General features: G+C 39.4%; 3 protein-coding genes and 1 long non-coding RNA gene across 4 annotated transcripts in view; 3 read left to right on the top strand and 1 right to left on the bottom strand.

The window, feature by feature from the left end:
* Nucleotides 1-7,726, top strand: part of si:dkey-11f4.7 (piezo-type mechanosensitive ion channel component 2) — a 29,363-nt gene extending 21,637 nt beyond the window's left edge. The window contains exons 43-56 of the mRNA XM_058644068.1: nucleotides 390-578; nucleotides 926-1,136; nucleotides 1,316-1,448; nucleotides 1,678-1,825; nucleotides 1,953-2,167; nucleotides 2,349-2,507; nucleotides 2,645-2,792; nucleotides 3,090-3,278; nucleotides 3,511-3,603; nucleotides 4,091-4,260; nucleotides 4,483-4,599; nucleotides 5,031-5,110; nucleotides 5,347-5,572; nucleotides 6,894-7,726. Coding sequence (XP_058500051.1) covers nucleotides 390-578; nucleotides 926-1,136; nucleotides 1,316-1,448; nucleotides 1,678-1,825; nucleotides 1,953-2,167; nucleotides 2,349-2,507; nucleotides 2,645-2,792; nucleotides 3,090-3,278; nucleotides 3,511-3,603; nucleotides 4,091-4,260; nucleotides 4,483-4,599; nucleotides 5,031-5,110; nucleotides 5,347-5,572; nucleotides 6,894-7,149 — 2,334 coding nt within the window. The 3' untranslated portion in view covers nucleotides 7,150-7,726. The remainder of the gene's footprint in view (nucleotides 1-389; nucleotides 579-925; nucleotides 1,137-1,315; nucleotides 1,449-1,677; nucleotides 1,826-1,952; nucleotides 2,168-2,348; nucleotides 2,508-2,644; nucleotides 2,793-3,089; nucleotides 3,279-3,510; nucleotides 3,604-4,090; nucleotides 4,261-4,482; nucleotides 4,600-5,030; nucleotides 5,111-5,346; nucleotides 5,573-6,893) is intronic.
* An 85-nt stretch (nucleotides 7,727-7,811) lies between these two features.
* Nucleotides 7,812-9,621, bottom strand: atp5f1e (ATP synthase F1 subunit epsilon). Its single transcript, XM_058644067.1, has 3 exons — nucleotides 9,489-9,621; nucleotides 9,003-9,130; nucleotides 7,812-7,982 (listed from the first exon to the last, which is right to left on the bottom strand). The coding sequence occupies exons 1-2, from the start codon at nucleotides 9,518-9,520 to the stop codon at nucleotides 9,004-9,006; spliced, it is 159 nt and encodes a 52-aa protein (XP_058500050.1). The 5' UTR covers nucleotides 9,521-9,621; the 3' UTR covers nucleotides 7,812-7,982; nucleotide 9,003.
* A 1,045-nt stretch (nucleotides 9,622-10,666) lies between these two features.
* On the top strand, nucleotides 10,667-16,028 carry LOC131469208 (PRELI domain containing protein 3B-like). Its single transcript, XM_058644148.1, has 6 exons — nucleotides 10,667-10,787; nucleotides 13,011-13,179; nucleotides 13,296-13,385; nucleotides 13,527-13,597; nucleotides 13,745-13,847; nucleotides 13,932-16,028. Exons 1-6 carry the CDS (start codon nucleotides 10,756-10,758, stop codon nucleotides 14,046-14,048), a joined length of 582 nt encoding a protein of 193 aa, XP_058500131.1. The 5' UTR covers nucleotides 10,667-10,755; the 3' UTR covers nucleotides 14,049-16,028.
* A 4,818-nt stretch (nucleotides 16,029-20,846) lies between these two features.
* On the top strand, nucleotides 20,847-26,716 carry LOC131469277 (uncharacterized). The gene is made up of 3 exons (XR_009241782.1): nucleotides 20,847-25,716; nucleotides 25,800-25,969; nucleotides 26,053-26,716. It is a non-coding gene; the product is annotated as an uncharacterized LOC131469277 (long non-coding RNA).
* The last annotated feature ends 141 nt before the right edge of the window (nucleotides 26,717-26,857 follow it).

Genomic DNA, 26,857 nt, shown 5'->3' with positions numbered 1-26,857 from the left:
TTTGACCATCATTAACTCCTGTTGATTGACATTATAAATCAAGTAACAAGTGACTAATTTTTACCATAGTTCTCCATTCAGACAGATTCACCCCCTGATGGCTATTCAATATAGTATAGTTTTTACTTCCTGGTTGACTTCACCAAGGAAACTGGAAGAGTCCATCCATATTTTTATTTGTGTCTATGTCTATGGTTAGGACAGAGTGCTAACACATTTATACAACTTATGCGTGATTGTGCTTATTGTTAACTGCAATTGATGTTCGCTTTATTTTGCATTTGATTTATTAATTTCTGTAAAGGTCAAAGAGTGTAACACTGCCGCTGAAAGATACTGTATGATTACCCTTCTTTGTGCCTCTAATGTCACTTTCCCTTTTCTCTCAGCTGACTGTTGTGGTGAAGTACTTTTTCCAGTTTGGTTTCTTCCCCTGGACCACGTCTGCCTACAGAGGCATCAACGCTGAGCGGCCATTTGCCATGCCCAACATCATCGGGGTGGAGAAGAAGGATGGCTATGTTCTTTTTGACCTCATCCAGCTGCTTGCTCTGTTCTTCCACCGCTCTATCCTCAAGGTAAGCATGAAAAGGTTTTCATTATCACTTAATACAGTACAGCGGTGAAGTAACGGTAATGGCAATAGTATGGTAATAGTTTGAAATAGGTAAGATGGTAACCCCAGATTAGATGGTAAACCATCTAATCTGGGGTTTGTATTATGATCACTAAGCTTGGTTATAACAATGGAGAATTTGAGTGGAAATTAATGGTATTTTTAAATGAAATGACGATAAAACTATTTAACTAGCTATCTTATACACTAATGATAGCCTACTACTTGGATATCACTTTGGAAATAAGACAGTATTACTGTAATATTAGCTCCTCATACCTCATGCACCATGTGCCTGTGACTGTACAGTGCCATGGCCTGTGGGACAACAAGGAGGTTGAGATGCCTGATTTCTTCAAGAAGATGAAGAAGAAAGTGGACAAGAAGAAGATGACAGGTGGAGATAAGATGGTCAGCAAAGAGAAAACTGCACGCAGACTGAAGTTCCTCCCTCTCCAGGCCTCCACCACGTCCATATTCTGTAGACGGAAAAGAGGAGACGCTGCAGAATCTCACTCTGGTGAATATTCAGAAAAGGCTCAGTTTTCTGTATTTCTGACTTTAAAGTTCATGTTAATCTACTGTGAGAGAATCCTAATTCCACTCATCTATTCTTTTTGTTGTGAGCTGTTCTTGATTTTGCTTATGATACTTGCTGTGTGACTAATATTTCATATTTTTATGTTTTATTTCCTGGAGAGGTAAACCCTAAGAAGCATCAGAGCAAGAAAATGAGACGACAACAAAACAAGACTCCTCTGACCAGGAGGCAGATGATCAGACAGCAGATCAGAGAGAGAATGTTACAGACCAAAGCTGCCATCATAGAAGTGTATGTTGTCTTGTTGTTTGTTATGGTTCAGGTGTGACACCTACAATGAACTGCTGTCTACTGTATCAGCTGCCTGTAAGACCTTTTCTCTTTGTGCATGGGTTTACATCTCTTCTGTTCTGATGGATAATTGGAATGAGTCTTAGATTTTTGTCCCTAAAATGTGTACCTGTAGATGAGTTTTACTATTTATGTGAGATTATGACAGTGTACTTCTCTTTTTCTCCAGTGCCCTTCACATCTACTTACCCATAAGGCAGTTTTTCTACGACATCATCCACCCAGATTACAGTCCTGTGTGTGACGTCTATGCTCTCATGTTCCTCATCGACGTAGTCAACTTCATTGTCACTATATATGGATACTCGGCTTTTGGGGTCAGAATCTTGTGTTTTTCATCAATGTTAGAACTGTTCGAACATTTGCAAGATGCATTTACCTTATTTAAATGTACAGTATTTCATGTACACCATGACACATCCAGGCTGATCTTTGTCTGTGTAGAAGTACTCCTCAGCAGCTGACATCACAGAGTCACTGTCCGAGGACCAGGTTCCAGAGGCTTTTCTGGCCATGCTGCTCATCCAGTTTGGCACCATGATAGTGGATCGTGCACTCTACCTGAAAAAGTCCCTCCTTGGAAAGTGTGTTTTCCAGGTGGTGCTTGTGTTTGGTATACACTTCTGGATGTTCTTCATTCTCCCTGGAGTCACTGAGAGGTCAGATCCCTTTAACTTTCTTGGTTCACTCAGCTGTTGAATTAATATTTTATTATGTTCAATTATTCGTTCTGTTCAGTCTTGAGGCGACATTGACACTGAGTCACAAAAAAACACAAACAAACCAACAGGTTGAATTCAGGAGACTCTTACATTCTTGTTGTCTTTTATTTGTCTGCAGGCGGTTCAACAGGAATCCTGTTGCTCAGCTCTGGTATTTTGTAAAGTGCATCTACTTCGGTCTGTCTGCTTACCAGATCAAATGTGGTTACCCAAACCGCATACTGGGCAACTTCCTCACCAAGAACTTCAATTACCTGAACCTTTTTCTCTTTCAAGGGTATGGAATGCAAACATTGTTTAATAAACCTTCTCTCCACAGTCTAAATATGTGTTTATTTTCCAAAAAGAAACTGTTGTAATTCCATCATCATCCTTGCTATCCTCCTCTTATTCTTCTTCCTCCTTCTCTCCCAGGTTTCGTTTTGTTCCCTTCCTGACGGAGCTTAGGGCAGTGATGGATTGGGTTTGGACTGACACCACTTTGTCTCTGTCCAATTGGATTTGTGTTGAAGACATCTATGCTAACATATTCATCCTCAAATGCTGGAGGGAGTCTGAGAAAGTAAGTGAGAATGTTGTCATTATAACGTGTATTGAACACAATGTCACTCTCTTAACTTGATGCATACATGTAAATAATATTGTTGCTTACGCAAACGTATGTACTCCCAAACCTCTGATTCATGATTTTCCTGATGATTATGATGATGGCACTTCTATTGTGGTTACATTGCATAACTGTGTCAAATTGGGAATTAAATCTATTTTGATCCATAATTGGTCAGAGCAAATTAGTAGTTTGAATAACTCACACTGATCAACTGATGTGTCATTTCCTTTTTTTATTTTATTCTTCCAGAAATATCCGCACGTTCCAGGACAGAAGAAGAAGAAAGTGGTGAAGTACGGGATGGGAGGATTCCTAATCTTCGCTCTGATCAGCATCATCTGGTTCCCCCTCCTCTTCATGTCACTGGTCCAGTCAGCAGCCGGAGTAACCAATCAGCCGGTGGACGTCTCCATCCAGCTCAGCATCGCAGGATACGAGGTCAGCATGAATATGAGTGCATTCAACTATGTGTTAAGATTGAACTTTTAGTCTTTGTATGCTAATGTTTGTTGACAGTCTGGTGTTACACTCACTGATAATGGTTTTACTTATGTTCACTAACTGTGCACTTCAGGCCTTAGACCATGTCCATCTCTAAAGTGAACATACAGCACATCATGTTTAACTGTCCATTGTGTGCGTGTGTGTGTGTGTGTGTGTGTTTTCACAGCCTCTGTTCACCATGAGTGCCCAGGAGCAGAACCTGGTTCCATACACAGAAAAAGGATTCAACCGACTGACCAAAGTCTACGCTACTCATCCAGTAAGATGCATGTCAGTATGCTGTGAACACCAAACTGAGACTGGATATAAAAGTCCTTTATCACTAGGAAGCATTGATGTGTGCGCTATAGTTTACCTTGTGTCATTGCTATCACCTGTCTTTATATGGGGCTAGTGTTATGAGCTATGACTAGTTCTGACGTTTCTGGGTGAGTTGTCAGTACTAACATGACACAAGTGCAAACAATAAGGTGAAGAACATGTAATCAGTGGTATGGGAAATCAAAGCTGGAACAGGAAGTAAATGGCCTGTATTGGGAAAACAGAATGAATACCAAAATAAAATAGGAAATACATAGACAGTAATGTCACTGTGAAGGACACAACTTCTTTTTAGCCAAGGTTTGGCTAAAAAAACATGATATGATATGTTACTACTGAAAAATAGAAAATATGATTTATTAATCTGTGGATGTCTGTTATCCCCCTCCCCCTTCTTTCTCCCTCTCTCTCTCACACACACACAGTCTGCTATGCAGTTCATTATGAATTACTTTACAGAGGACATTGTTGTTGCTAAGATCAAGAGTGATGCCAGTCTGCTGTGGAGCATCAGCCCAGCCAGTCGAGAGGCCATGATACAGGAGCTCAGCAAATCTTCTCACATATACATGACCTTACGCTGGACGCTCATACGGTCAGTCAGTGTGTGTGTGTGTGAACTTGGATTTGTTACCTTTTTAGGACCTCTCTGGCCTCTGACCCTGTCAGGACCAGTAGCCCTGGTGGTGACTAAAAGCTGGTCCTAATGAGGCAGAGGAACTGGTTACGTTTAGGGCTAAGATTTGAATTTGAATTGCACATTGGCTTATGTGCTGCTTAATACTCTCTTTCTCTCTCTCTCCCCTGCCCTCCTCAGGAATGCATCAATATCAATGCATGCAGAGTCAGTGGGAGAACACACTGTGAAGTTTGAAGACAAGACCTTAAGGGAAGGGATCATCCACATGCTCAAGGGCAACAGCAGCAAACCTGTGTGGGTCTCAGACAACATACACACGCACAAAAACAAATACCTATAGATTGAATTAGTATATATGAATTAACATCCATCCATCTTCTACCGCATTACATGAGTAAATGTATCAGTCCATATGATTTTGTGGTACACTACACTGAATTTATCTGGAGACCTAAAAGAATTATATAAAAACCATAAAAAATTTTCTGTATATAAAGTTTGACTGACTGATTTTAAAAATATGCAGTTACAATTATGTATGTTTTCAGTTATTTTATTAACAATTTCATAGCCCAGACATGTGACAGTGTAGTAGTTTATTAAATGTACTCAGGGGAAGTATGCCAAATACATTAAACTCAGTATGAGAGAAGATGCTTTTGTACATTACATATTTTCTGTTTTGATCTCAGAATGTGTTCAACTGTGATTTTTGTGTTCTGTAGGATCATTAACTCTCTGCTGCCAAAGTTCCTTAGGGGTCCCAAAGGACCAGAGTCCAAAATGGCTACCAGGATGAAAGTAGGTTAGTTACAGTTTAGTTTGAATTTTACAATATACAGATGTTATTTGTTAAATTGAAAATGTAGTGTAGTTCTGACATGTATTGATTTTTTTTTGTTATTCAACTTCTTTTGCTACCTTTATTTTGGGGGATTTTCTTTATTCTCTGTGTAGTTATATTAGTGAGTTCTGGACTTATCATAATCGTAATCATAGCTTTCATAGACTTGAATTGAACCCCAGTATGTCTTTCTACAGAGCTCTCGGACCGACCAGACCTCCAGACACTTGCTTTCTTCAGGCCCATGTCAGTTAAACTTGAGCAGGTCAATGGGACGTCAGAGAAAGATGCAGACCAGTGGTGGGTGGTGGAGGAGTGCTTACCTGTTGTCACCTCCACTGAGCCCAAGTGTAACAACATAGAGATTGTGGTGTTCAATGATAAAGTCAGCCCCTCCAGTCTGGGATTTTTGGCTGGACATGGGTAGGTAACAAGACACCTTTGATTATATACTGTCAGGGAATCTTCCTTGTAACTGTGGCTGGACTTGGCTTGCTATCATTTCAGGTTTTAGGGAAACATTTTGATCTTCAGAGTAAAACTTGTGTTACTGTTATTTCAAGTCTGCTGTCTTTCACAGAGGAAACTCGACCAGTGGATTGTGGTCCTCTATTCTCTAAGCACTTTAACTTTAGATTTCAAGCACTCAGCAGTACCATATCATTGTCGATACACACCGATGGCTGATGATGCTCATCCCCTCACCTAATTTCTCACGTGTGCAACATGATGGAAGACGACTGGTGCTTTTAACTTGATGGGCAATAATTCTTGCAACATTGTTCGGAGGAAGGCCTACATATTTGACTGACAAACTGTGTGTTTATTATACACTACTTAAAAACAAGAACAGTGAGTAACAAACAAATAATCAAGTAAAGAAAACCAATACCTTGTTTGACATGGTATTTAGGTTATTTAGGTTTTAGTGTGGTGACCTATTTATTGTCACTTGGTACATTTGTGCTCACCTTAGCACAGGTAACAATCACAGTTCAATCCATAGATAATCACAGGCACGTTTCCATTTAGTTCTTTCTGTTTCAGCACAGTTTAGTTTCCACTCATCAATGTCTTTGTTTGTACAATCGCTGCTACACTGACAAGCAACCTTTGATAAAAGAACACACAAGCAGTACTGTATTGTTTTCTATTCTATATTGTATCTTTAAACATAAGGGAACTGATACGATAGAAAACACTCTTAATGCCCTGGTTCTCAAACTGTACGTATACCACCAGTGGTACGTGAGCTTCCTCTGGTGGTACTTGGAGGAAAATCAGAAATACTGTTCTATTGTATATACCAGGGTATGTGACCGGAGTGGAGCTGAGAAATTTTGACCAGAGTACGTAGAAAATGCTCCATCTTAATCTAATTTTGCTGTACCAGTGTCTGAAGTACATGTGAGAAAGATGAGGATGATGAGAGAGCAAATTATCTTATCGTTGGGAATAAATCTGCCTCTGTGAAAGGTCTATCTACTATTTGCACCACTGTATTTTAACGTTGGTGATAATGGTTATACTTCGATAGCTCTCAAATTGTATTTGGTATAAAAAGTTGGAGAACCACTGCTCTCGTGTACAATATTCAGAGAACTGCCGCTTTAATTTTACAGTGCAAAGGTCAGTGAAAAATGTATCTATCATTTCATTTTATTAAAACGTCAGTGTGTTTTTAGAAACGACTCTCACACTGAGCCTCACTTACTCTGTCCACTCTCTCTGCTCCTCACCACAGCATCGTAGGTCTGTACATGTCCGTGGTTTTGGTCATAGGGAAGTTCGTCAGGGAATTCTTCAACGGGATCTCCAGGTCCATCATGTTTGAGGAGCTGCCGTGCGTGGACCGAGTCCTCAAGCTGTGCACGGACATTTTCGTTGTACGGGAGACAGGAGAGATGGAGCTGGAGGAGACGCTGTTTGAGAAACTTATCTTCCTCTTCCGATCACCGGAAACCATGATCAAGATGACCAGAGAGAAGAAAGACAGCTAAGATTTATCAAGCTCTGTCTGGATGTATTAAAGCAAATAAACCTTAATTATTATGGTGAATTGTTACAGACGTGAATACAGTCAAAATTGGATTTGTGGTCTGAGCATAAACTGAAAACAAACAATCTTACTTTAACTAAGCAACATTAGAATTAATTTCTGATCAGACTATTACTTGTAACAAAGCTTTGTTTTTCATAAAATGTTCCCTATTCTAAATATTCATGCAAACATGCTGATTTAATTCCAAAGATTTCTGAAGTACTTTAGCTCTTTTTCTTACACTTGTGTTATCTGCTTAGAGCAGAGTAACTTCAGACTTAATTCAGGCAATTATTAATTAACTGTGACACCATTTAACTTGGACTGCAGTTAAATGAAGTACCTGCTTATCATATGTCCACAGGGTAATGCATGCATTTCTGGTTTTGAATTCAAGTTTATATTCTTGTCAAGTTCAATCATCACTATCCCTGCTTTTTAACAAACCCTTGATATGTTTATTGATCAACACACACATACCTCTGTACTGACCAACATGTCCATGTACACTACTGCACTGATTTATTTATATCAAAATAAAAATTGTAATTACACATAATGTTTTCAGAGTCTCAATCTGCAGTGCTGAGAAAACTACCAAATATCACAAGAAACCTAAAACGCATTTCAGATATTCATCTTTATTAACAAATAAAAGGGAAAACAGCAATTTCATTCAGGTCCGCATTCAAACAAGTCATCTGGATATTGTCCATCTTCCTTTTCCTCCTCCATGGTGTGCAGGAGAGTCACAGGACCTCGAACCGGCAGGAAAATTATCTACATCACATCCTGCAGGGGGAAAAAAAGAGCAAAAAGCTTAAAATATTTCTGTGACTGCAGGTGACACATTCATATACATGAACAGCAAACCGGTAACACCTAAATCACTCAATCATAAGAAAAAAAGAACGCAAAAAAAAATATAACTATTTTGAGAAATAATGTGCCACTTGCTTTGATCTAAGAAAATTGTGACGGCACAATAACCGTGTGTTTAAAGAGAGCATTAGAAAAATAACTTGACATCAATTTTTAAGGACATTCCAAATATATTTGGTGCTGAATAGATTATTTTAATACTGCATTGTAAAGTAACTTATGTAAACACACCAAGTATAAAGTACCTTGAAGTTTGGGAACACACTACTAGTCAAGATTACTATCACAGTAAAAAGAAAATGAACTGAGTTACAGTATAGCTGAAAGATAAATGGCTTTCAAATTGATATAATTTAAAACAATCCAATTCGTATTTGATTAACGGTTGTAGCCCCAGAGTGTATACTTGTATTGGTTACATCTGGCATAAACATTGACCTTGTCAGAACCAGTAGTTCTCAGAGACACAAAACCTGGCCCTTGAGGGAGAACCTCATTTTTAATGAACTGGTTAAGGTTTGCATGGTCACCCCATGTGTGCATGGGTTTTCTCCAGGTTCTGGGTGATAAGGCAAATTGGACACTCTAAATTGACTGTAAATGTGAATGTTAGTAGACTGTTTGTCTCTATGAGCTCCCTGTAATGGACTGGCCATCTGTCCAGGGTATACCCTGCCTTTAGCCCCATGTCAGCTGGGATTGACACCAGTACTGCAGCGACGCTCATGTGGAGAATAAAGCGGTATAATGAATCGTTATGGTTAAGGGTAATGCTTTGTTTGAGCTGAATTAAGGAAGTCAATGCAGTATCCTATGAACAATAACTGCGCAAACCTGTGTGTGCGAGACTGGACAGAAAAGCTAAAGCTATGCAGAGGTCAGCCTCTTGTAACTGCTGCTAGCTAAGCTCTGAGTATATGATGAACTTACGCTATGCAACTGGTTTGGGTTTGAAGACTTTGACATTGGATTCTGCGGCCTTCTGCGCCTCGGCTCTCAGCTGTGGCTTCAGCGCAGCGCGCACCGCGCTGGCGCAGATAGAAGAGAAGCGGATGTAGCTGCAGAGAAGACACACACTTGTTAGCCGCATGCTAAAGGGCAAGCGAATATCAGAGGGAACAGTATGAAAATGATGACTGTCACTGCTTCTCACATGCCAAATAACGCAACTAAACACTGACAGAAAATAATCAAATGAACGGCTGATAAATGACGCACGTGCTGTAAATTAAAAGCATAAAAGGGACAGCTAGCACGGGCCACTAGCATAGCAATGCAACTCCGGTAACATTTAATTATGATAAAGACTAACACTTCGTTTACAGTCATGTTGACAATTCCTTGTAAACTACACGGAATCAGTCGGCAGATCATGAAGCTGACTCGATAAATGCATATTATATCGGGTTTTACTACCTTAAGCCAGCCTGTCTCCAGTAAGCGACCATCTTGCCTGTGTTATGCTTTCAAGGACAGGTCGGATGCGTGCGTGATGACGTCATTTCAGTTACGCAGGTTTCTGGGGGTTTTCCGCAACCAATAAGAACAGTCCTGAATCACGATTGACAGTGTATACGGTCTCTTTCCCGCCCCCTTGTGTAGTATATAATATATGTTGACCTTTGCACAAAAACCCACGGATGGGACAAATTACCTTAAATATCTATTTGATTTGGCCCTGACATAGCCAAACATCCCCCTTGTTGACAGAAGTTTAAACAAGAACATTGTACATTTTCTCTGTTTTCGATTGTTCTCTGTAAACCACAGAAATGGTGGGGCAGGAAAATCTCAGATTAGCAATTTCTGAAACACTCCAACCAGCAACTATGACATGTTCACTAAAGTCACTTAAGTCACCTTTCTCCCCATTCTGATGCTCAATGTGAACTTCAGCAGGTTGTCTTGACCATGTCTGCATGCTTTGCTGCCATATTTAAATATGTTTATTCAAAGACAAATCTTTTTTCACTCGTGATATGAAGTTTTACTATTTGATGTTCAAATCATGACTATATCCACTTGCCACTCTAACAGAATGTATTCTTGACTAAAATGTACTTTCAATTAATTAAAAGTACTAAATGTACACACACAATTACTGTACAGGCAAGGTAAAGGAGACCACAGAAAAACATCTCGCCAAATTTCACATTCTTAAATGCAAACAAGAAGCTAAATTTCATAGACCTCAGAACATTTGGGATGTGTTTTTCCATGACTATATTAAAACGTACAGACAGAGGCTATAATAATGTGCAATGTAGTGTCTTATATCCCTTTTTTCGGCACAACCTGGGCAGTCTGATGAAATTTTGACCAACTATATAAACACACCTGAGCAAAAAGTTTTTTGTTTTTTTTTAACAAAAAATCCGATTGAATTGTTTTGATTTCTCTTACTGTCACAGACTCAAAAATCGAAATCAAGCCCTTTTCAAAGCTTGACATTGTAAATACATTTATTCCAAAACTGTGAACTTGAACAAATATATTGCAACCATAAATAAAAACGTAAATGTCCAGGCGGCTTTTCTTGTCAAGGCATGCTATTCTGCAACGTCTCTCAAAAGTCAGTCAGTATGCATGTTACTTAAAGCCTTTTCTTGTTCCCTCCCTCTTTCCCAGTAACATCGGTCACGCTGTCACCGGCTCCCGTGCCTTGACAGAAAACACTGTGAAAATGAAGATCTGGTCGTCAGAGCACATTTTCAAGTGAGTACTTTTGGTTTGCGATTACCGTTTAAACAAATACGAACGTTTATTAACCGATTCCCCTCTCGTAGAACCAGTTGTATGCTTTCCATCCACACTTTCCCGGCAATAGCTGCTAGCCGCCTTAGCTGCTACGGCTACACATAACTTCACACAAAGAGTCCAACACTTTTAGTAAAAATACAAGTTACCTAAACTAAACTAACTAATTTGTCTGTGTTTGTTGGCTAACACACTGAGTTGCCAAACCCCGGTCTCATTCGCTTATGAGGTTATTTAGCTGCTGTCGTTGTGTCACTCTTTGACCGCTACAAGTGAACCGAACAGCTTTAGCTAGCTCAGTTAACTGGTAGGTTAGCTTTAGCCGCTAGCCTTGAGCCAGCGTCTGGTCATCTGATGCTAGCTGCTCAAAAAAGTGCACAGTGTTTGACGTGAACGATTAAAGCATCATGTCTGCCTCAGATTGGTAGAAGTGTTAATGGCAGAGATTACGTATGTGACATCGTACAGTGTGTTACGTAATGTCAGAACTGGATACTTTGAGACGATTGTAATGTATATGTAGCGATGTTAGAAGATCATACAAAATTAATTATTGGTGCTGTGTCATTAATTGTAATGACACAACAACTTTGAAATATTGTTCATAGTTTTGTAGTTCTATGTGACTACCTGATTTTTATTGTACCCTTCGTTTGTCTCTGTGAAGAGAGTTTTCACAGTTTAAGTTAACTTTACAGGGGGAATATTTGTAGGAGAAAAAATATAACCATTCTATGTATTTTATGTTTAGTGAAAAGTTAAACTTTTCACCATCTTTTGCATTCACCATACTACTTACTACTAGGGATGCACCGAATATTCGGTAACCGAATATATTCGGCCGAATATTGCAAAAAAAGCCACATTCGGCCTTCGGTGGAGTGAGTTAAAAGCAAGGCCGAATAGTGGCGTGTGACGCAATCAAACAACGACCAGTGACGCGGTGACCCGGCGCCTTCGGTAAAATGTCGGCAGTGTGCAGATATTTTAAAGTGTTGGAGAGCGAGAAAAGAATTGCAGTTTGCAACGAGTGTTCAACCAAACTATCTCGAGGGGGTGTCTCTGCAAAGACCTTTAGCACTACTGCTTTAATTTTTCATTTAAAAGCCAAACACCCTGAACAGCATGCCGAGTACGAGAGAGAGACGGCTGCAGCAGCTAAAAGGAAATCTTGTCACAGCACGCCCACTCCGTCCGTGCAAGACGTCTTTGAAAAGACGAAAAAGTTTGCGAATGACAGTGCCAAAGCAAACGGAATCACAAAGAAGGTAATGGAGTATATGGCTTTGGATGATCAACCGTTTAGTGTTGTGGAGGACATTGGCTTTCGGAGGCTTGTGCAGTACATTGAGCCCCGTTACACGATACCGATAACGGGGCTCTATGACCGATGTCATAGTTAGTTTCCTTTTTATTTTGAAGCACTGTTATTGACAAATCTGTTCTGGCCTGGGATATGCTGTGTACCTGTATAAGTGTATGAGGTTACAAGCACACACTTATTGCGATTTACTTGAGCCTTCTGTTTACATTATTAGCCTGCTGTGGCTAAGCAGACTTGCCAAAAAGACAATAATTCATTTGTTGTGAGTTTATCCACTGCACTTTAGTTTATTGGAATACATGTTTTGTTTGAAGGCCTAATATAAATGAAAAATCTTTGTGCTTTTTTTTGAAAAGAAAAGCCTACTGGAATGTTTAAAAATGTCATTATCAATAAACATTTACTTTCTTGGAATAACATGTCTAAAAATTTATTCTAGGCTATTAATGCAATATAAAAAAAATAATGAAAAAATTAACAACAGCATTCAATATTCGGTATTTGGTATTCGGTATTCGGCCACACATTTAAATTTTATTCGGCTTCGGCTTCGGCCACAAATTTTCATTTCGGTGCATCCCTACTTACTACTTGGCATACCAGACAGGACAACGTTCTGCTTTGTTTGCATTGTAGTCTGATTCACAATGTTACATATATGCTCTTTCTGGTTTGTCCATTTTCTGTTGAAACATGGCAACATAAGATTGTAAAGCATGTATACACTGATACTAACACATGGTAGTATATCCAATTTCTAATAATGAACCTCTGCTAAATATACTCATAAACTTGACCTGAAATGCCTTTCAAGGAAAGGACCTTGTTGTTTCTAATGTCAGTATTGTTTTTGACAGCCACCCATGGGAGACGGTGACAAAGGCAGCAATGCAGAAATACCCCAACCCCATGAACCCCTGTGTGTTTGGTGTGGACGTTCTAGACAGAAGTGTGGACACACAGGGACGATTACACAGCACCAGACTGCTCAGCACAGAGTGGGGACTACCTGCCATGGCCAAGTCTGTAGGTTTGAGAGTGGGAAAAAAAATTACTTGAGTTTAAAGGAAGCTGTATAGTGACTGATGATGTGAATACTTTCTCTTTGCACCAGTCATGACTGTATTTTGTCCTATTTGCAGATCATTGGGGCAACAAGGACATGCATTTATGTTCAGGAGCATTCATTAGTGGACCCTAAAGAGAAGACATTTGAGTTAAAATCTACAAATGTGAGTAGTGCTGATGAAGAGATGTGATTGAAAACACTTTCAATAAGATTTCTTGTTGTTTGACACTCGCATAGGGATAATTGTTTATCAGTTGGATCATTTTATCGAAAGTCCAATGGCGATTTTATTCTGTCTACCCAGATCACATTCACTAACCTGATATCTGTGGACGAGAAGTTGACCTATAAGCCACATCCACAGGATCCGGAAAAGTAAATGTCTTTATAGTTTTAAATTCTATTCCTGTGTAACATATTTGATTGAAAGATTACAAAAAAGTAATAGTTTATATATAAAATTCCACATCATGCTTTATATTTTTGGAGGTTTGTTGTGACCTTTTTGTTTGTGTTTTTCAGAACAGTGCTGACACATGAATCTCTGATCAGTGTGAAAGGTGTCAGTCTGAGCAGCTACCTTGAGGGTCTCATGGCCAAGACCATCTCTGTTAACGCTGGCAAGGTGACTTCAATATGACCGTTTGACTTGTCAATAAACCTGTCAGTGAACACTAATGTTCACTAATGCCTCATTTGTCTGTGTCAGGGTCGGGAGGCCATGGAGTGGGTCATCATGCGATTAAACACAGAAATCGAGGAGCTGGCAGCGACTGCTCGTGGTACGATGCGTGCTCCCATGGCAGCAGCTGTTGCAGGCAAATGATAACGGCCTACCCCGCTGCTGCTTCCTACAACTGCCATGAACCGATGGACCTCTCAAACATTTTCTCCTTTAAGGGGACTTCTCATCTGCCAGCAGAGCCTAGTAACCACAGCCCCATCCTGTAGTATGTTTGTATGTCACAAGAAGTTGCTTTTCCTCCCTCCTCAGCAGTCTGCTCTGATGAGTTTGATTGTCTGTGTGGACTATGATAGGGAGTGTTGAGCCGATCATATCTAAAATGAAAAACAAGAAGGCAACACAAACTAAGGCAGGGTTGAATTGGACTGCACTTGAAGCTCATATAACTTGTAGACTTGTGTGTTAAAGCTCTTTTTCTTTTCTAAAGTTCACACTGTGCCTCTACATCATTCATTAACTTCCTCTTTTCTAACCCTTCTCTTCCAACTTTTCAATTGTTCGTATTTCCCAACGTTTTTATTGTTTCTCAATCTTTGTAAACACAAGTATAGCACTGGCAATAGCTGAAATTAAGTCACTTGCTGAGATATCCCCAAAGACAAAAACTCCTCAACGCAAACAGACTGTAAGTAGGGTTGGGTACCAAACTTTTGATGGTACAGACACAAAATGGATTATCATTTCAAAATAGGCTGTTAGTCCTGCAACCCAGAACAGTGTAAGAGGTGGGGTGAAACTGAGGCTTTCTTGTTAATTCAAAGAGTAAAGTATCAAAAACCCGTACAGTTGGATACCAGTACTCATTAAATTTGCCAGAGACTTAATCAGGTGTAGTGTAACATTGAACTAGCATTTTTTTATAATCTCCTGGGAAGTATTTTTTAGAAATGCCAAGACTTGAGTATTTGTTTTACAGTCTGAAAATCCAAGGCTGTGTTCCTAGATGTGTTATCAATCAGAGCTAAGAGAAGGTGAAGTGGCCAAACAGCACTTACGTGGTACTGGAACACAAATTGCATGTTGTCCTGTCGAGGTTTGGTCCAACCAACATTGTCCCGTGTTATCAGCTGGAAGTCTGCCTGTTTTTCACCTCCTGTGTGTTTATAAGGTCCACAGCTCAGCAGCAGGGGTTGGAGAAGTTACAGTTTTGTACAATGATCAATGTCACCTTTCGTTTGTTATTTATTGAAGGTTTCAGAGCAGACAAACAAAGCAAGAAGAGTTTAGGTTAAATTAACCCATGTTTCCCATGTAGTCTCTTCCATTCAGTTTTTTCTCTTTCACTGAGAATGTGCTGCATCGTCAATTATTACATTTTAAGAACACAGACTTGAATGTTCAAAACTCTTTTTGGACAGTGCAGAGCTGCAGCTACATGTTATTCATCACCAGTGTTTTCAGTGTTGTGGACACTACTGGGTTCTTTTCAGGATCATTGGGTATGCCAACATGAAAAAAGCCCCTATCAATTTAGCTCTTCAAAACTGTTTATTTATAGTATTATTTATGATCAAACTGCCTGTACACCTTTATATATTGTATATTTGTATTGGTGATCATTGAAAAAGGCTGGCAAATTCATTTAATTTAGAATCTGTAAGTGGTGGTGCAGTTTTTACCATTTTTACAGACTTATTGATTTTTGTTCAATTTGATAAATACCTCCGAGATGTAGAGGCAGTATTGCATTACTTAGCAACATCACAAATCTTCCCAGGTGCTGCCACACAGTCTCGCTCCACTATCTTTGATCTCAGTTAAGTCTATTTTTGTATCTCAATCCCATCATTGCATTGTCCAGCTCAGGATCCTTCTGTTCAAAGTCTGCTTTGCTCCTTAACAGTTGATCTTCCTATCTTCAGTATCTACACATCAAGTCCTTTTCCTGACTGAACAAAATGTGATTTTTCTATGGGTAACATTAAAAGTACAGGTGGCTGTAAATAGGCTTATATTTATATTTTGCTGTTGTGTTACATTCCAAGAATGTGAACATGTAACAGAATCTGAAAAGTGTGCACAGAAATGTTTCAAAATAAAGAGATGTCAGTGTTTCATGAATCAAGTCATAGTCCTTTATTTTTTTTATTTATTTATTTTTTGTAAATGTCTCAACTTAAACTAAGAGTTCTTTAAGTAAAACGTACAGCTGAAACCATTCTCTTTCAACTCCCGGTGTCTCCATAGACATGAACATAAGCACTTCTTTACTGAGGAACATTGCAGCAGCTTTAATGAGACGGTCTAAATACAATTTTAAACTAGTACCACAAGCGGTTCTGAACGGGTTCGAGCTCCAGGGCGTGCGAGTCTCCGTGTGCCCACGTCGACATTTTAAAAAAATTTCAGCAACTTGACCAGGGGGCGCTGTTTTCAAAATTGAATACTTTCATACAGATGACTTCTGGGCCGGACTATCATCAGTCCTAGCAAGTTTGGTTCAGATCGGACCAGGATTCGCAAAGTTGTGACAGTTTGTTTTTTTGTTGCAGAAATCCAACTTTGCATCGTTGCCATGGCAACACGTTAAACGTTGTGCTATCATATTCAGCATACACCATCTAACATGTGTTTTGAGTCTTCCACCAATTTTGAAGTCGATGCGATAATCTCTGTAAAAGTTGGACATCAGTAGGTATTTTGATGAAAGTAAAACAAAAGCCCTGAAACCCTTGATTCTGCACAGAAAGTTGTATAACTTTCAAATCCATGTAATGAATGATATATTATATTTATTTGTATGCACAGCAGACAATTGACAATTAACATTTTTCAAAAGGTTGTCAGGGATTACAGGTGCCTGACAAAGTCCTTACCCTCTACGGCTTTCCAGTTTGAGCCTTGCTTCCTTGGACATGTGGCTCTGAAGCTGAGTTATCTTGCTGATAAGACAAAATGATATAACAAAACAATGAAGTCATTAATGACACTCACATATATTATGGGATATAAATTGTTGTGAAAATTTGATTAACAGTTTCCTAAACTATCCAGTTAACCTGGAGTCAAACTCAGTTCCACATGTGTACATGTCTTTGTCCAGGGAGATGGAGAGTACAGCTGCAGGGACATAAATCAATGATTAAGACTTCTTATCTGTTTGTGGACTTTCAACCACTCCAGACAAGACTTGGTCATCATCTTCAAAAAGAATAAAGAGAAAAAAGAACTGTCCTCCTTCTTGGCCCATGGAGACATAATGTTGTCACTGACGATTTTCTATTTTCCTTCTTCTTAGCGTAAACGTCATCACGTTTCAGACGCAGTCTCTTCTGTGACCCAATCAGAGTTGAGTAGGTGTGTCATGTAGTGGTCTGCAGCTAGACCCTCTTCCATAAGGAGGAGACTGATTGATTGGTGACCCAACACACCTGCTCGTCTTCACGCAGGTGTTTTTAATCAGCTGATGACCGCTGATTGCCTCCTCCTCCTCTTCTTCTTCTTCCTCCAGCCAACAGTTTCGTGCTGTTACTTTGAAGAGAAGCTGCACGAGCCGTGGAATGAAAAAAAAGACGTGAAAGAAGTATCGCTGCTTAACTACTGAAACTGTTCCGGTAGGAGGGAACTTGTGGCGGTAATGCACCAACCAACCGCAATGAAACCTTAAAAAGGAGGGAACTTTAAAAAAAGAAGAGAAGAAAAAGAAAACCACCGCGGCGTGACGTCATACGCCGAAAAGGTGGCCGCGTGGTGCATCAGCTCCTGTATAAAAATGCAGCAAGGCGCTCCAGGATGGCGTGTTCGACCTGGTCAAGATTGGTGACCCGTCCAGAATTGTGAGTAACTTTTGTCAAATGATCTTAATGGTGACTCCGTTTGCTGAATTATATGCTCAAACTTAGCTCACAATTAGCCTTACCTCAATATTCAAGCTGTGCCTCATTGACAGCCAGTTATCTGAATTAGCAGCCGTTTTGTCTGGTTACATATACAGCAGTTAAATCATTGGTTTAAATGGGGCTGCAACTAATTTCTATTTTCATTAACCTGTGATTTATTTTCATGTTTGGTCCATAAAATGTTAAATGTTCAGTTTCTAAATTCAGTTATTTGGATTCAGTGATTGCTAAAATAGAGCAAAGTAATTAGGAAAAAATTTCGGAAATTAGAAAAAGGAGCCGTTATCTGTATTTCATTTTGAATTTGTAAACGAATATTGAACAAGTCTGTTTTTTTTTTAATTTATTAAATTTAATGATACACGGATTTTCCTAGGCCAATTTTCAGCCTTTCTGTTTTTAATTAAGCCATTTTGGCTGTGTTGAATGAGTATAGCTAAATTTTCCATCTCCATTAATTTAATTGTCTTAAAATGGCTAAGCTATGCAAGAAATTCCTCAGGTGTACCGAGCAGCAGAAAACGCCACCTTCCCAGAAACGGCTGTAGAAACATTATAGTAATATTTTTTTTTTCCACTTTAAATGAGTCAGTCTTTTAAAGCTACTTCAGCCTGAAATATACATATCAAATATTAATATTTTTGAAAATGTAACCCTTTAAAGGCCAGTTTGTTTTCACAACTTTTCTATCCGTAAAATACAATTCAAGGAGTATTTGGTTATTATCGGGCCCTAAGATCGGTCAATGATTGGCAGCAACATTGATTTTGTTGCATTGTTAGTTTTCAAACAACAAAGTTGGACTTTTGTTTTGAGTCTTGCTTAGGTAGTTCTAGTATGCAGGTGCACTGCAGCCATGGTTATAAGTATGAGCAGCAGCAGTGTAGGAGTTGTCATTTTGGAGATGGAAAGACTTTACACCACACAGGAGACTTTGGAAATGATCATGAATGAAGCCTCAGAAGTAGAAACAGACAAGCTGTAGTCCAACTGATCTGAAGATGAGTGTGAAGTGGAGGAGGATGATGCTTTTTATGAAGATACACACACTGGTCTCTTACATCCCCTGAGGAGCCAAGAATGTGCTACTCCAGAAACGTTGAAGCGTTGAAAGGAAGAGAAAGCCCATCAAATATTACAACAGATGCAAAGGTCTCGATAACCATGATCAGGTAGGTGACATTATGCATCAGTTTTACACATTTATTTATTTATTGTTACTCTAAAGTTCTAAATTATATGTAGGTTTTTTTTGTTGTAAATTTACATTTTTGGTATAAATTAAATGTGTCATGAGAGAATACTTGGATACTTTTTTTTTATATTGTTTTGACTGTTTTTTTTTTTAGGTTGTCTGCACCAACCCCTGCAGAAGCAGAATAAATTAGTAGCCACTGGCCCTTTTCACAACCTGGTGGACATTTCACTATACAACACCTTTATCCTGTCGTGGGAGAGATGCTGGTGACCCCCCACACATCGAGAGGAGAGGGCGCCTACCCTGCTCATCAGCTGCTGCAGGAATGGTTGCTAACTGCAGGGTGCTGTTGCTGCTACAGGCCCTTTTCTCATGAGTAAATGTGAGGACAGGAAGCGGTGCCATTGTTTTGTACTGAAAGAAAGACCAGAGTTGGCAGCACCTGCTGTAAATGTGGGGAGTTTACATGCAAAGACCACTGCCTGTCCATTTGAAGTCTCTGCTCCACCTGAGCTGAACTCTCACACGACACTCACCCACCATCTGCTATCAGCCATCTGTATCTTCAACTGCCCCATGTTTTGTATTCAATGTTCATACTTCAGTGTTCATTCAATGTTCTTCTCTGCAAAATAAATGTTTTTTCTGGTTCAAACTATTCTTTTATTTGTTTATCTTAGAACAAAACAGGGTAATTATTTAGTAGGAAAGAAATATTTTCCTTGTAGTAGCAGGTCTAGTGAAAATCATCATTATAGGCAAGATAATCTTTGACCCATCTCAGGGCCTTATAATAATAATAATAACCACATATTCTTTGAAATGTATTTTATGCAAATGATTGGGGTTTTTTTGTCAAACAGTGGAGTTGTGTGTAAACAATGGCCTTTATAGGGGTAAAATGCCAAACATTATTTGGTATGTTTATTTCAGGCTGAAGTAGTTTTAAAAGATTGAGTATTTTAAAATGGAAAAAAATTAACGTACAATTGCAGCATTTGAGAAGTTGATATTTTCTGTTGCTTGTTTCATAGATCGAAAAACAGTGGAGTTGTGAAAACAACCTGGCCTTTAAAGGGTTAAAATCTCAAAAATATTAATTGATATGTATGTTTCAGGCTGAAGTAGCTTCAAAAGATTGACTCATTTAAAGTGGGGGAAAAAATATTAACTTTACAGCAGGTTTGGAAGGTGGCATTTTCTGTAATTTGGAACAAATTTGAGTTTTTTTTTTTTAAAGGAACTCGAGGGTTAAATGTTTAAAAACATATTCAGGGTTATACATGTCTTTTATAATTCTAAACCTTTAATGTAGTCATGAAAATACAACTTTTCTTTTTTTTTTTAAAGGAACAACCTGCGTCCAGCTCACGGAGACCTGGTCGGACCCGCCATATACAAAAGCCTGAGGTTGTCAAAAAGGTGAGTGACACCTTTAGAGATAATTTACTACATCATTGAAAATGTTATGGCTAATTTTCATAATGTATTTAACTGATGGTGATATGTCATATTAATTTAATCACACATGTATAATATAAGTTGTATGGGTTTTTAAAGAGTGTGGCCGTATGAGGTACTGACATTTCTATACTTGAACTTGAAAGATATTACTTAAATCTTAATCAACTTTATTCTACATCACTTGTGATTATGTTAATTTATTTTTTTCACTGTTAGAATAGAATTTGTGCTGGCAGCAATGTTTTCACTGAAAGTGAGTCTTTATATCTCAGGCTGGGTGAACCATGCATGTACCTCATACAAACACATTCTAGAACACCTTACCTAGTTATTTTACACTTGTAACGGTGTTTTTTGTTTTTTTTCCCCCCAGATTGATCTTCATGAAGGTCGTCAAATAGTAGGTGTCATGATTTAATTCTGGGTGGCCGCTGTGTCCCCACTCTTTCTTGGCCGCTGTGCCTACATCTATCTGCATTGTCCAACATGGCCACGTTCTTTCTATTCTCCTGCTTTCCATCTGTCAAATAGCTGAGGGTTGTACATGGAGCATTTGCCACAGGTTGGTTTTGTATGTTCCTGTCCACTTTATTAGGTGGTCTGAAATCTGGTCCTTGTTGGTTATATTTTTGTGCAACTGCTGAGAGTGATTTGAAAGAATGAGGTGACTGATGGAGTGTGTGAAATTCTCTCTGAATGAATGGGTTGTGTGTGACTGAGATGCCTGGATTGAATAGTTAAGATGGTCTGAGAATATGATTATGTTCAGCAGTTCACATTAAAGTAGATATGGTGTCTTGAAGGGCTTAGATGCTTGATAAGTTATAATGCACTAACATTTACTTTTTAGGTCTGTCTACAAAGGGTGAGTCCATATTTTATTTCTTTTGCAGAGTAGGGGAATAAACCAAAGAAAACGTGTCTTGTGTTTTTTGAAAGTGAAGGTACTTAGGTGTTGGCAGCTGACTAGCTAGTCTAGCTGCCCACAGCTAACTACCGAATCACACTGACTTGATTTGCATGCAAAGTTAAGAACACGTCTCTCTATGGAGGCGTTTTCTTGCCTTGCCACTGTGCCCTTAACAACTTTTTCTTTCCAACTGTTTCTTAGGACGGTAAGTGACACGCAGGCCGCGGGCCATCGCTCTTACGGCCGCCGTGTCGATCTGTCCTGGCCCTCCTCGTGCCTTTCCTCACTTTAATGAAAACGTGTCTCTAAAAGGAAAAAAAAAAATCAACTTGAACTGTTTTCTTTAGCACTAAAATATAGTGATGTTGGAGGACCAGATCTTAAATGAGGTTTAAATGGATGTTGGTGTACAGTTAAAGCTAGATGGTAGGAATAAAATTAATGTTGTGCCTTGTACACTCTGTCACAAGGCTTAGACTTCTTGGCCGCTGTGCCTTTGTTTTTCTCTTTTCCATCGTGGCCATTAATCTACCGTTAGCCCTAGAACGTTAAAATAGATCCTGGTGATCTACAAACAGTACCTGGCTTTGGATGGCAGCTGTGCCATTGCCTTTGTATTGCCATACGTCCCTTAATGCAAGTAGGCAATGATTGCTAACTGTGCCCGCGCCTTCATGGTCTACTTGTGTTATTGTACGTCTGGCCTTGCGCGTATAGTCATTTTACATAGGCAAACATGGGTGCCTTCCGCGTCCATGCACAGTAAGTGAACTAACCTGTACTTTTCTTTTAGCATCAATCAAGAGGAGCACCGACATCACTGCATGTCCACCCCAATTAGATTGCGTTTTAGTTAAGGTAAAATTTCAAATGTTAAGTGCAGTTTTTCTTTCTTGGCCGCTGTGCCATTACTATACCTGCTCTGACCTGAATCTTGATTCTTCATGGCCATTGTGTCATGACTGTACTTGGTCTTGGTGTTTATGCCAGTCTATAATTTCTGATCTGTTTTTCATACTAAGTTTTCCTGTGTGTGTGTGTGTGTGATGACTGACTTGGGGTGTGTGAGATGACTAACTTGGAGTGTGTGTGAGAGATGACTGACTTGGAGTGTGTGTGTGAGATGACTGACTTGGAGTGTGTGTGTGTGTGAGAGATGACTGACTTGGAGTGTGTGTGTGAGATGACTGACTTGGAGTGTGTGTGTGAGATGACTGACTTGGAGTGTGTGTGTGTGAGATGACTGACTTGGAGTGTGTGTGTGTGTCTGTGTGATGACTGACTTGGAGTGTGTGTGTGTGTCTGTGTGATGACGGACTTGGAGTGTGTGTGTGAGATGACTGACTTGGAGTGTGTGTGTGAGATGACTGACGTTTATCTGACCTTTGGACCAAGACTAACACTCCAATTGACTTTACTGCACCAGAAAGGTGAACATTTATGCTGCAAGATGTACACCAATTAGACAACAAGCAAAGTCCAATTCTTTCAAAAACTGGTACATTTTTATCTTTCAGGTAAGTATTAAAGGCCTTTGCCACATGATCTTTGTGGGTAAATCGTGTCCACTCGATTTAAAAAGTTAATTTGCATCTAAACATTTACAATGCCTGACACAATGGCATTACAATCTAATTTTTTTGTTTTGCGTTACTGAGCGCAACGGCCTTTATTTACACACTGATGCATGCCAAGACTGCTGTCATGGCATGTGTCACTGTCTCTCTCTCGCTGTTCTGTCTGTCTCTCTCTTGCTGTTCTGTCTGGTCTCTGTCTGTCTTGTGTGTCTGGTCTCTGTCTGTCCTGTGTGTCTGGTATCCATCTGTCCTGTGTTGGATTTAGTCGCTTTTTTAGCCTCAACTTAAATGGATGATTTTAAAGTTGATTAGTCTTGAGGCGTCTGATTTCTGCAGGTAATTGTGGTACCTTATTTTGAAATGGCTTTAATTTAGAAATGTAATTTTCCTCTTGAATCTCAGTTATAGTTGCAACTTGGAATGTTGACAAATGTAGAAGCTGATGAATCATGTAGTAAATGCTTCAAAGTTTACTGTAGCTTGTCTAAACTTCAAAGTACTGTAAAAATGTCATAATTGATTATGATGAGCTATACCAGGTCTTTTATTCTCAACTGGTAATTGCTTTGATAAGATAGCTGGTTCCTGATTTGATTATGAAGCTAAACTTTTGATTTATATGCAAGTGTAGTCACACTAGATTGTAGGTGTTATTCAGCCCATGGATAATGTTATGATATACTTTAAATTTGGCATTTGTTGGCACACTTTTTATATCCATTTAAGTCTTAAACTTTACGCACTGCCATCAGCCTTTGTAGTCGCTAACTGAAATCAAATTCAATATTAATGCTGACTTGTCTTACGCTGCCAAGTTTATTTCCCTCTAAAGGAGTTGAACCTTTTTGTGTTCATAGTCTTTTTGCGCGTCATGTTGGGAGGCCTCCCAGCAGGGGATTTTTATCTTCCCCTGCAGAACTATGCGTTGCACACCTTAGAGATGCAGGGCTATCCTGCATAGTTTCTTTCATAAATGAGATTGTAGGTTGCAGGATTAGAGCGTGTTTCTTTTCTGAAGAAGGACACAAACCTGGCAGAGAGACAACTCGGATTATTTAAGTGAAAGTTGCGCCAAATTATCAAACTTTTTATCTTTCAATAAGATGACTTGAAATAAAACTTTTATTCTGTGGGCTGAATTCAGACAGAAATCAGACAGAATTTGGCTTAATGTTAAAGACGGTTGTGCAAGTACCCTCTTATAGCAGGAGTGAGCAGCTGCAGCTTTTTAATTTATTTTTTGTTATTTGATTTGTTTCTTGGATTGACTTGGTGTCTGGAGCTTTGTGGTTAACAGTGATCATGTAAATGTGTAAACACAAGTGGTCTTTTGACTATTATTTGCGAAGCTGGCAGCTGGTTGAAATGGTAGGACTTTATGGCTTGCCCAAAGTGGGATTTTTGATAGAGCATAGGGTTAACACCTCACCATATACTAGCGTTTTCAGCAAACAAGTGTCTGTAGTCTGTTATTACCATGACTTTCTTTCAAATTTCACAATTTAGGCAGCTTGTAGAGTCATTAGGAAGATGCTTAATCCCAATGTCTTGGTTGGTTGCATGAGAAACTGCTATCTCTTAGATGTGTTGGCGAAGTTCCTCTTCCGATTTTTGTAGACTTGCCCTAAAGTTTCTCTCCGCTTTAACTCTTGTTGAGCTATGCATTAAATGATTCCTCCAACTTGTCTCCATATCAATTTTTTTCTCCCTGCAGCCTTCCACCACCCACTGCTGCTGTTGCATCTGCTAAAGGTAGCCGTATCCTGATTCACTGCATCTTCATGTGTTGGGTAAGAAGTGTCATTGGACTACTAACAATGTAAACACCTTTTAAATGCTTGATCTAATTTACCAAAATGGTTCATCAGTTTAGGACAGAAAATCATTGACTTTGACATTCTTGGGGTCAGTAACCTGACCTCTAAATGTTTGGGAAACCATGCATAAGATTGCAAGCTCTCTGCATGACCCAACAGCATTGATATTTGAGTAAATTAATTGCTCAATTTTTAAATCAGTCAAGATTTTATGAGCTGGGTCTTCTTCACACAACAGAGAACAAGGTAAATTGAGTCGACTCGTAACATGGTAAGGCATTTCATCCTTCCCCTTCTTCTCTGTGTGTGAGGAAATCTGGCCACGGATCCTGACTGAGTGGCATACTGTGGCTGTGCAGTTTCCAAAATCAGACAAGGATCCATCTGATTTTGTGACTCGGCCTGTCATGATATGCATTTATCTTCTTCCGAAACAAAGGATTGGAATGGACAGGTTTGTAGTACAACACATCACTTGTAGGTGGTGAAGCATTTGTTTAAATTGGGGTCAAGCATTTTAAGGCGTCTGCTTTGTCAATACTCTGGTGCCACGTCTTGCTAAACACACAAGAAGCTCTGAATTGTGAAACTGCTGCCTCTTGCAGATGTTACAACAGCAATGACTGTTGAAAGGCTGCAGGGAGAGAAAACGAGATCTGAGGACAGGAAAGTGGAATTGATTTCATGCTTAGTTAAATGAGGGTTTCAGCAGAGGACCTTTTTGTGGCGAGGCTACAGAATCAGAAGGAACATTTGTCTGGGCAACTGGGAGATTTACAGTTTTTCATGCAGCCAACCAAGACATTGGGGTTAGCATCATCCCAATTGGCTGGCAAAGATTGCTTGTTACTGTCAGTGTAGGACAGGAAAGGCAGGTATAGGTTAGGGAGTGCATCCATCGGTGAGCTTTGACTGGATGTGAGGACCTGTCACACTTGACCAGGTGAGCTACCTGAAGATTTGTCATTTGTTTACTTCTTTTTTTTTTTTCTTGTGACTTATCAAATTCTTCCTTGTTTTGAAAAGATGGAGGCTGCAGCACATTCCTGGGTCAGAGGACTCCATGTTGGACACCACGACCTGGAGAATTCCTGTCCTGGATGGCTGCAGTGATGACCTAGCCCAAGATGAACCGACTCTTCTACGACAAGGACTTTGCCCAAGATGAACCAACCTTTTCCACGGGATGTCTTCAGGTAAATTCTTTCAGATGGTACTCAATATGTTTAATCCATATTTACTTAATACTAAAGTGTGCTGACTCTTATTTTTTTGTTAGATGTTGGACCTTGCCAAACTGTACACATGCTTCAATGGCTGCTACGTCACTCTGCCCAATAGGACATGGTCACTGAGATTTTAAAAAAATGTTTTAAATGGACTTTAACCCCCCCTGTCCCCACTGACCCACAACCACACATGACAAAACACTGTACATGTGATGCATCACCACACTAAAGTACAGACACTGCTACTTTCAGCCTGTTTCAGTCTGTAAAAGATCGCAAGTCCTCTGCATGACCCAACAGCATCGATGTTTGAGTTATTTAATTGCTCAATTTTTAAATCAGTCAAGATTTTATGAGCTGGGTCTTCTTCACACAACAGAGAACAAGGTAAATTGAGTCGACTCGTAACATGGTAAGGCATTTCGTCCTTCCCCTTCTTCTCTGTGTGTGAGGAAATCTGGCCACGGATCCTGACTGAGTGTCATACCATGGCTGTGCAGTTTCCAAAATCAGACAAGGATCCATCTGATTTTGTGACTCAGCCTGTCATGATATGCATGTATCTTCCTCCGAAACAAAGGATTGGAATGGACAGGTTTATAGTGTAAATCACATCACTTGATGGTGTACATACACTGCTACTTTCAGCCTATAATGTTTGACATTGAAAACTTGTATTTATTGCCTTCTTTATATTAAGTAAAACTTTTGTTCTTAACTTCATGGTTGACTTGTATTTTTTCAGTGATTCTGTGATGATTGTTATTTTGACGAGTTAGTGCTTTTAACTTAAAGATATGGAATTCTTTTAAAACGAATTGCACTGATCTGTTACTGTAGACTTGGCACCTTTTG

The sequence above is a fragment of the Solea solea genome, chromosome 11, assembly GCF_958295425.1.
Source record: "Solea solea chromosome 11, fSolSol10.1, whole genome shotgun sequence".
In the NCBI taxonomy this organism is placed as follows: Eukaryota; Metazoa; Chordata; class Actinopteri; order Pleuronectiformes; family Soleidae; genus Solea; species Solea solea.
Note: the sequence above shows the minus strand (reverse complement) of the source record. Positions and strands in the feature narration are given on the sequence as shown.

What these genes read in the sequence shown, in the direction of transcription:
- atp5f1e (XM_058644067.1), bottom strand. Translation starts at nt 9,520, where the DNA reads ATGGTCGCTTACTGGAGACAGGCTGGCTTAAG. An exon ending in TGGAGACAGGCTGGCTTAAG is followed by an intron (nt 9,131 to 9,488) that starts GTAGTAAAACCC and finishes TCTTCTCTGCAG; the next exon opens with CTACATCCGCTTCTCTTCTA.
- LOC131469208 (XM_058644148.1), top strand. Translation starts at nt 10,756, where the DNA reads ATGAAGATCTGGTCGTCAGAGCACATTTTCAA. An exon ending in CATCCACAGGATCCGGAAAA is followed by an intron (nt 13,598 to 13,744) that starts GTAAATGTCTTT and finishes TGTGTTTTTCAG; the next exon opens with AACAGTGCTGACACATGAAT. An exon ending in TCTCTGTTAACGCTGGCAAG is followed by an intron (nt 13,848 to 13,931) that starts GTGACTTCAATA and finishes TGTCTGTGTCAG; the next exon opens with GGTCGGGAGGCCATGGAGTG.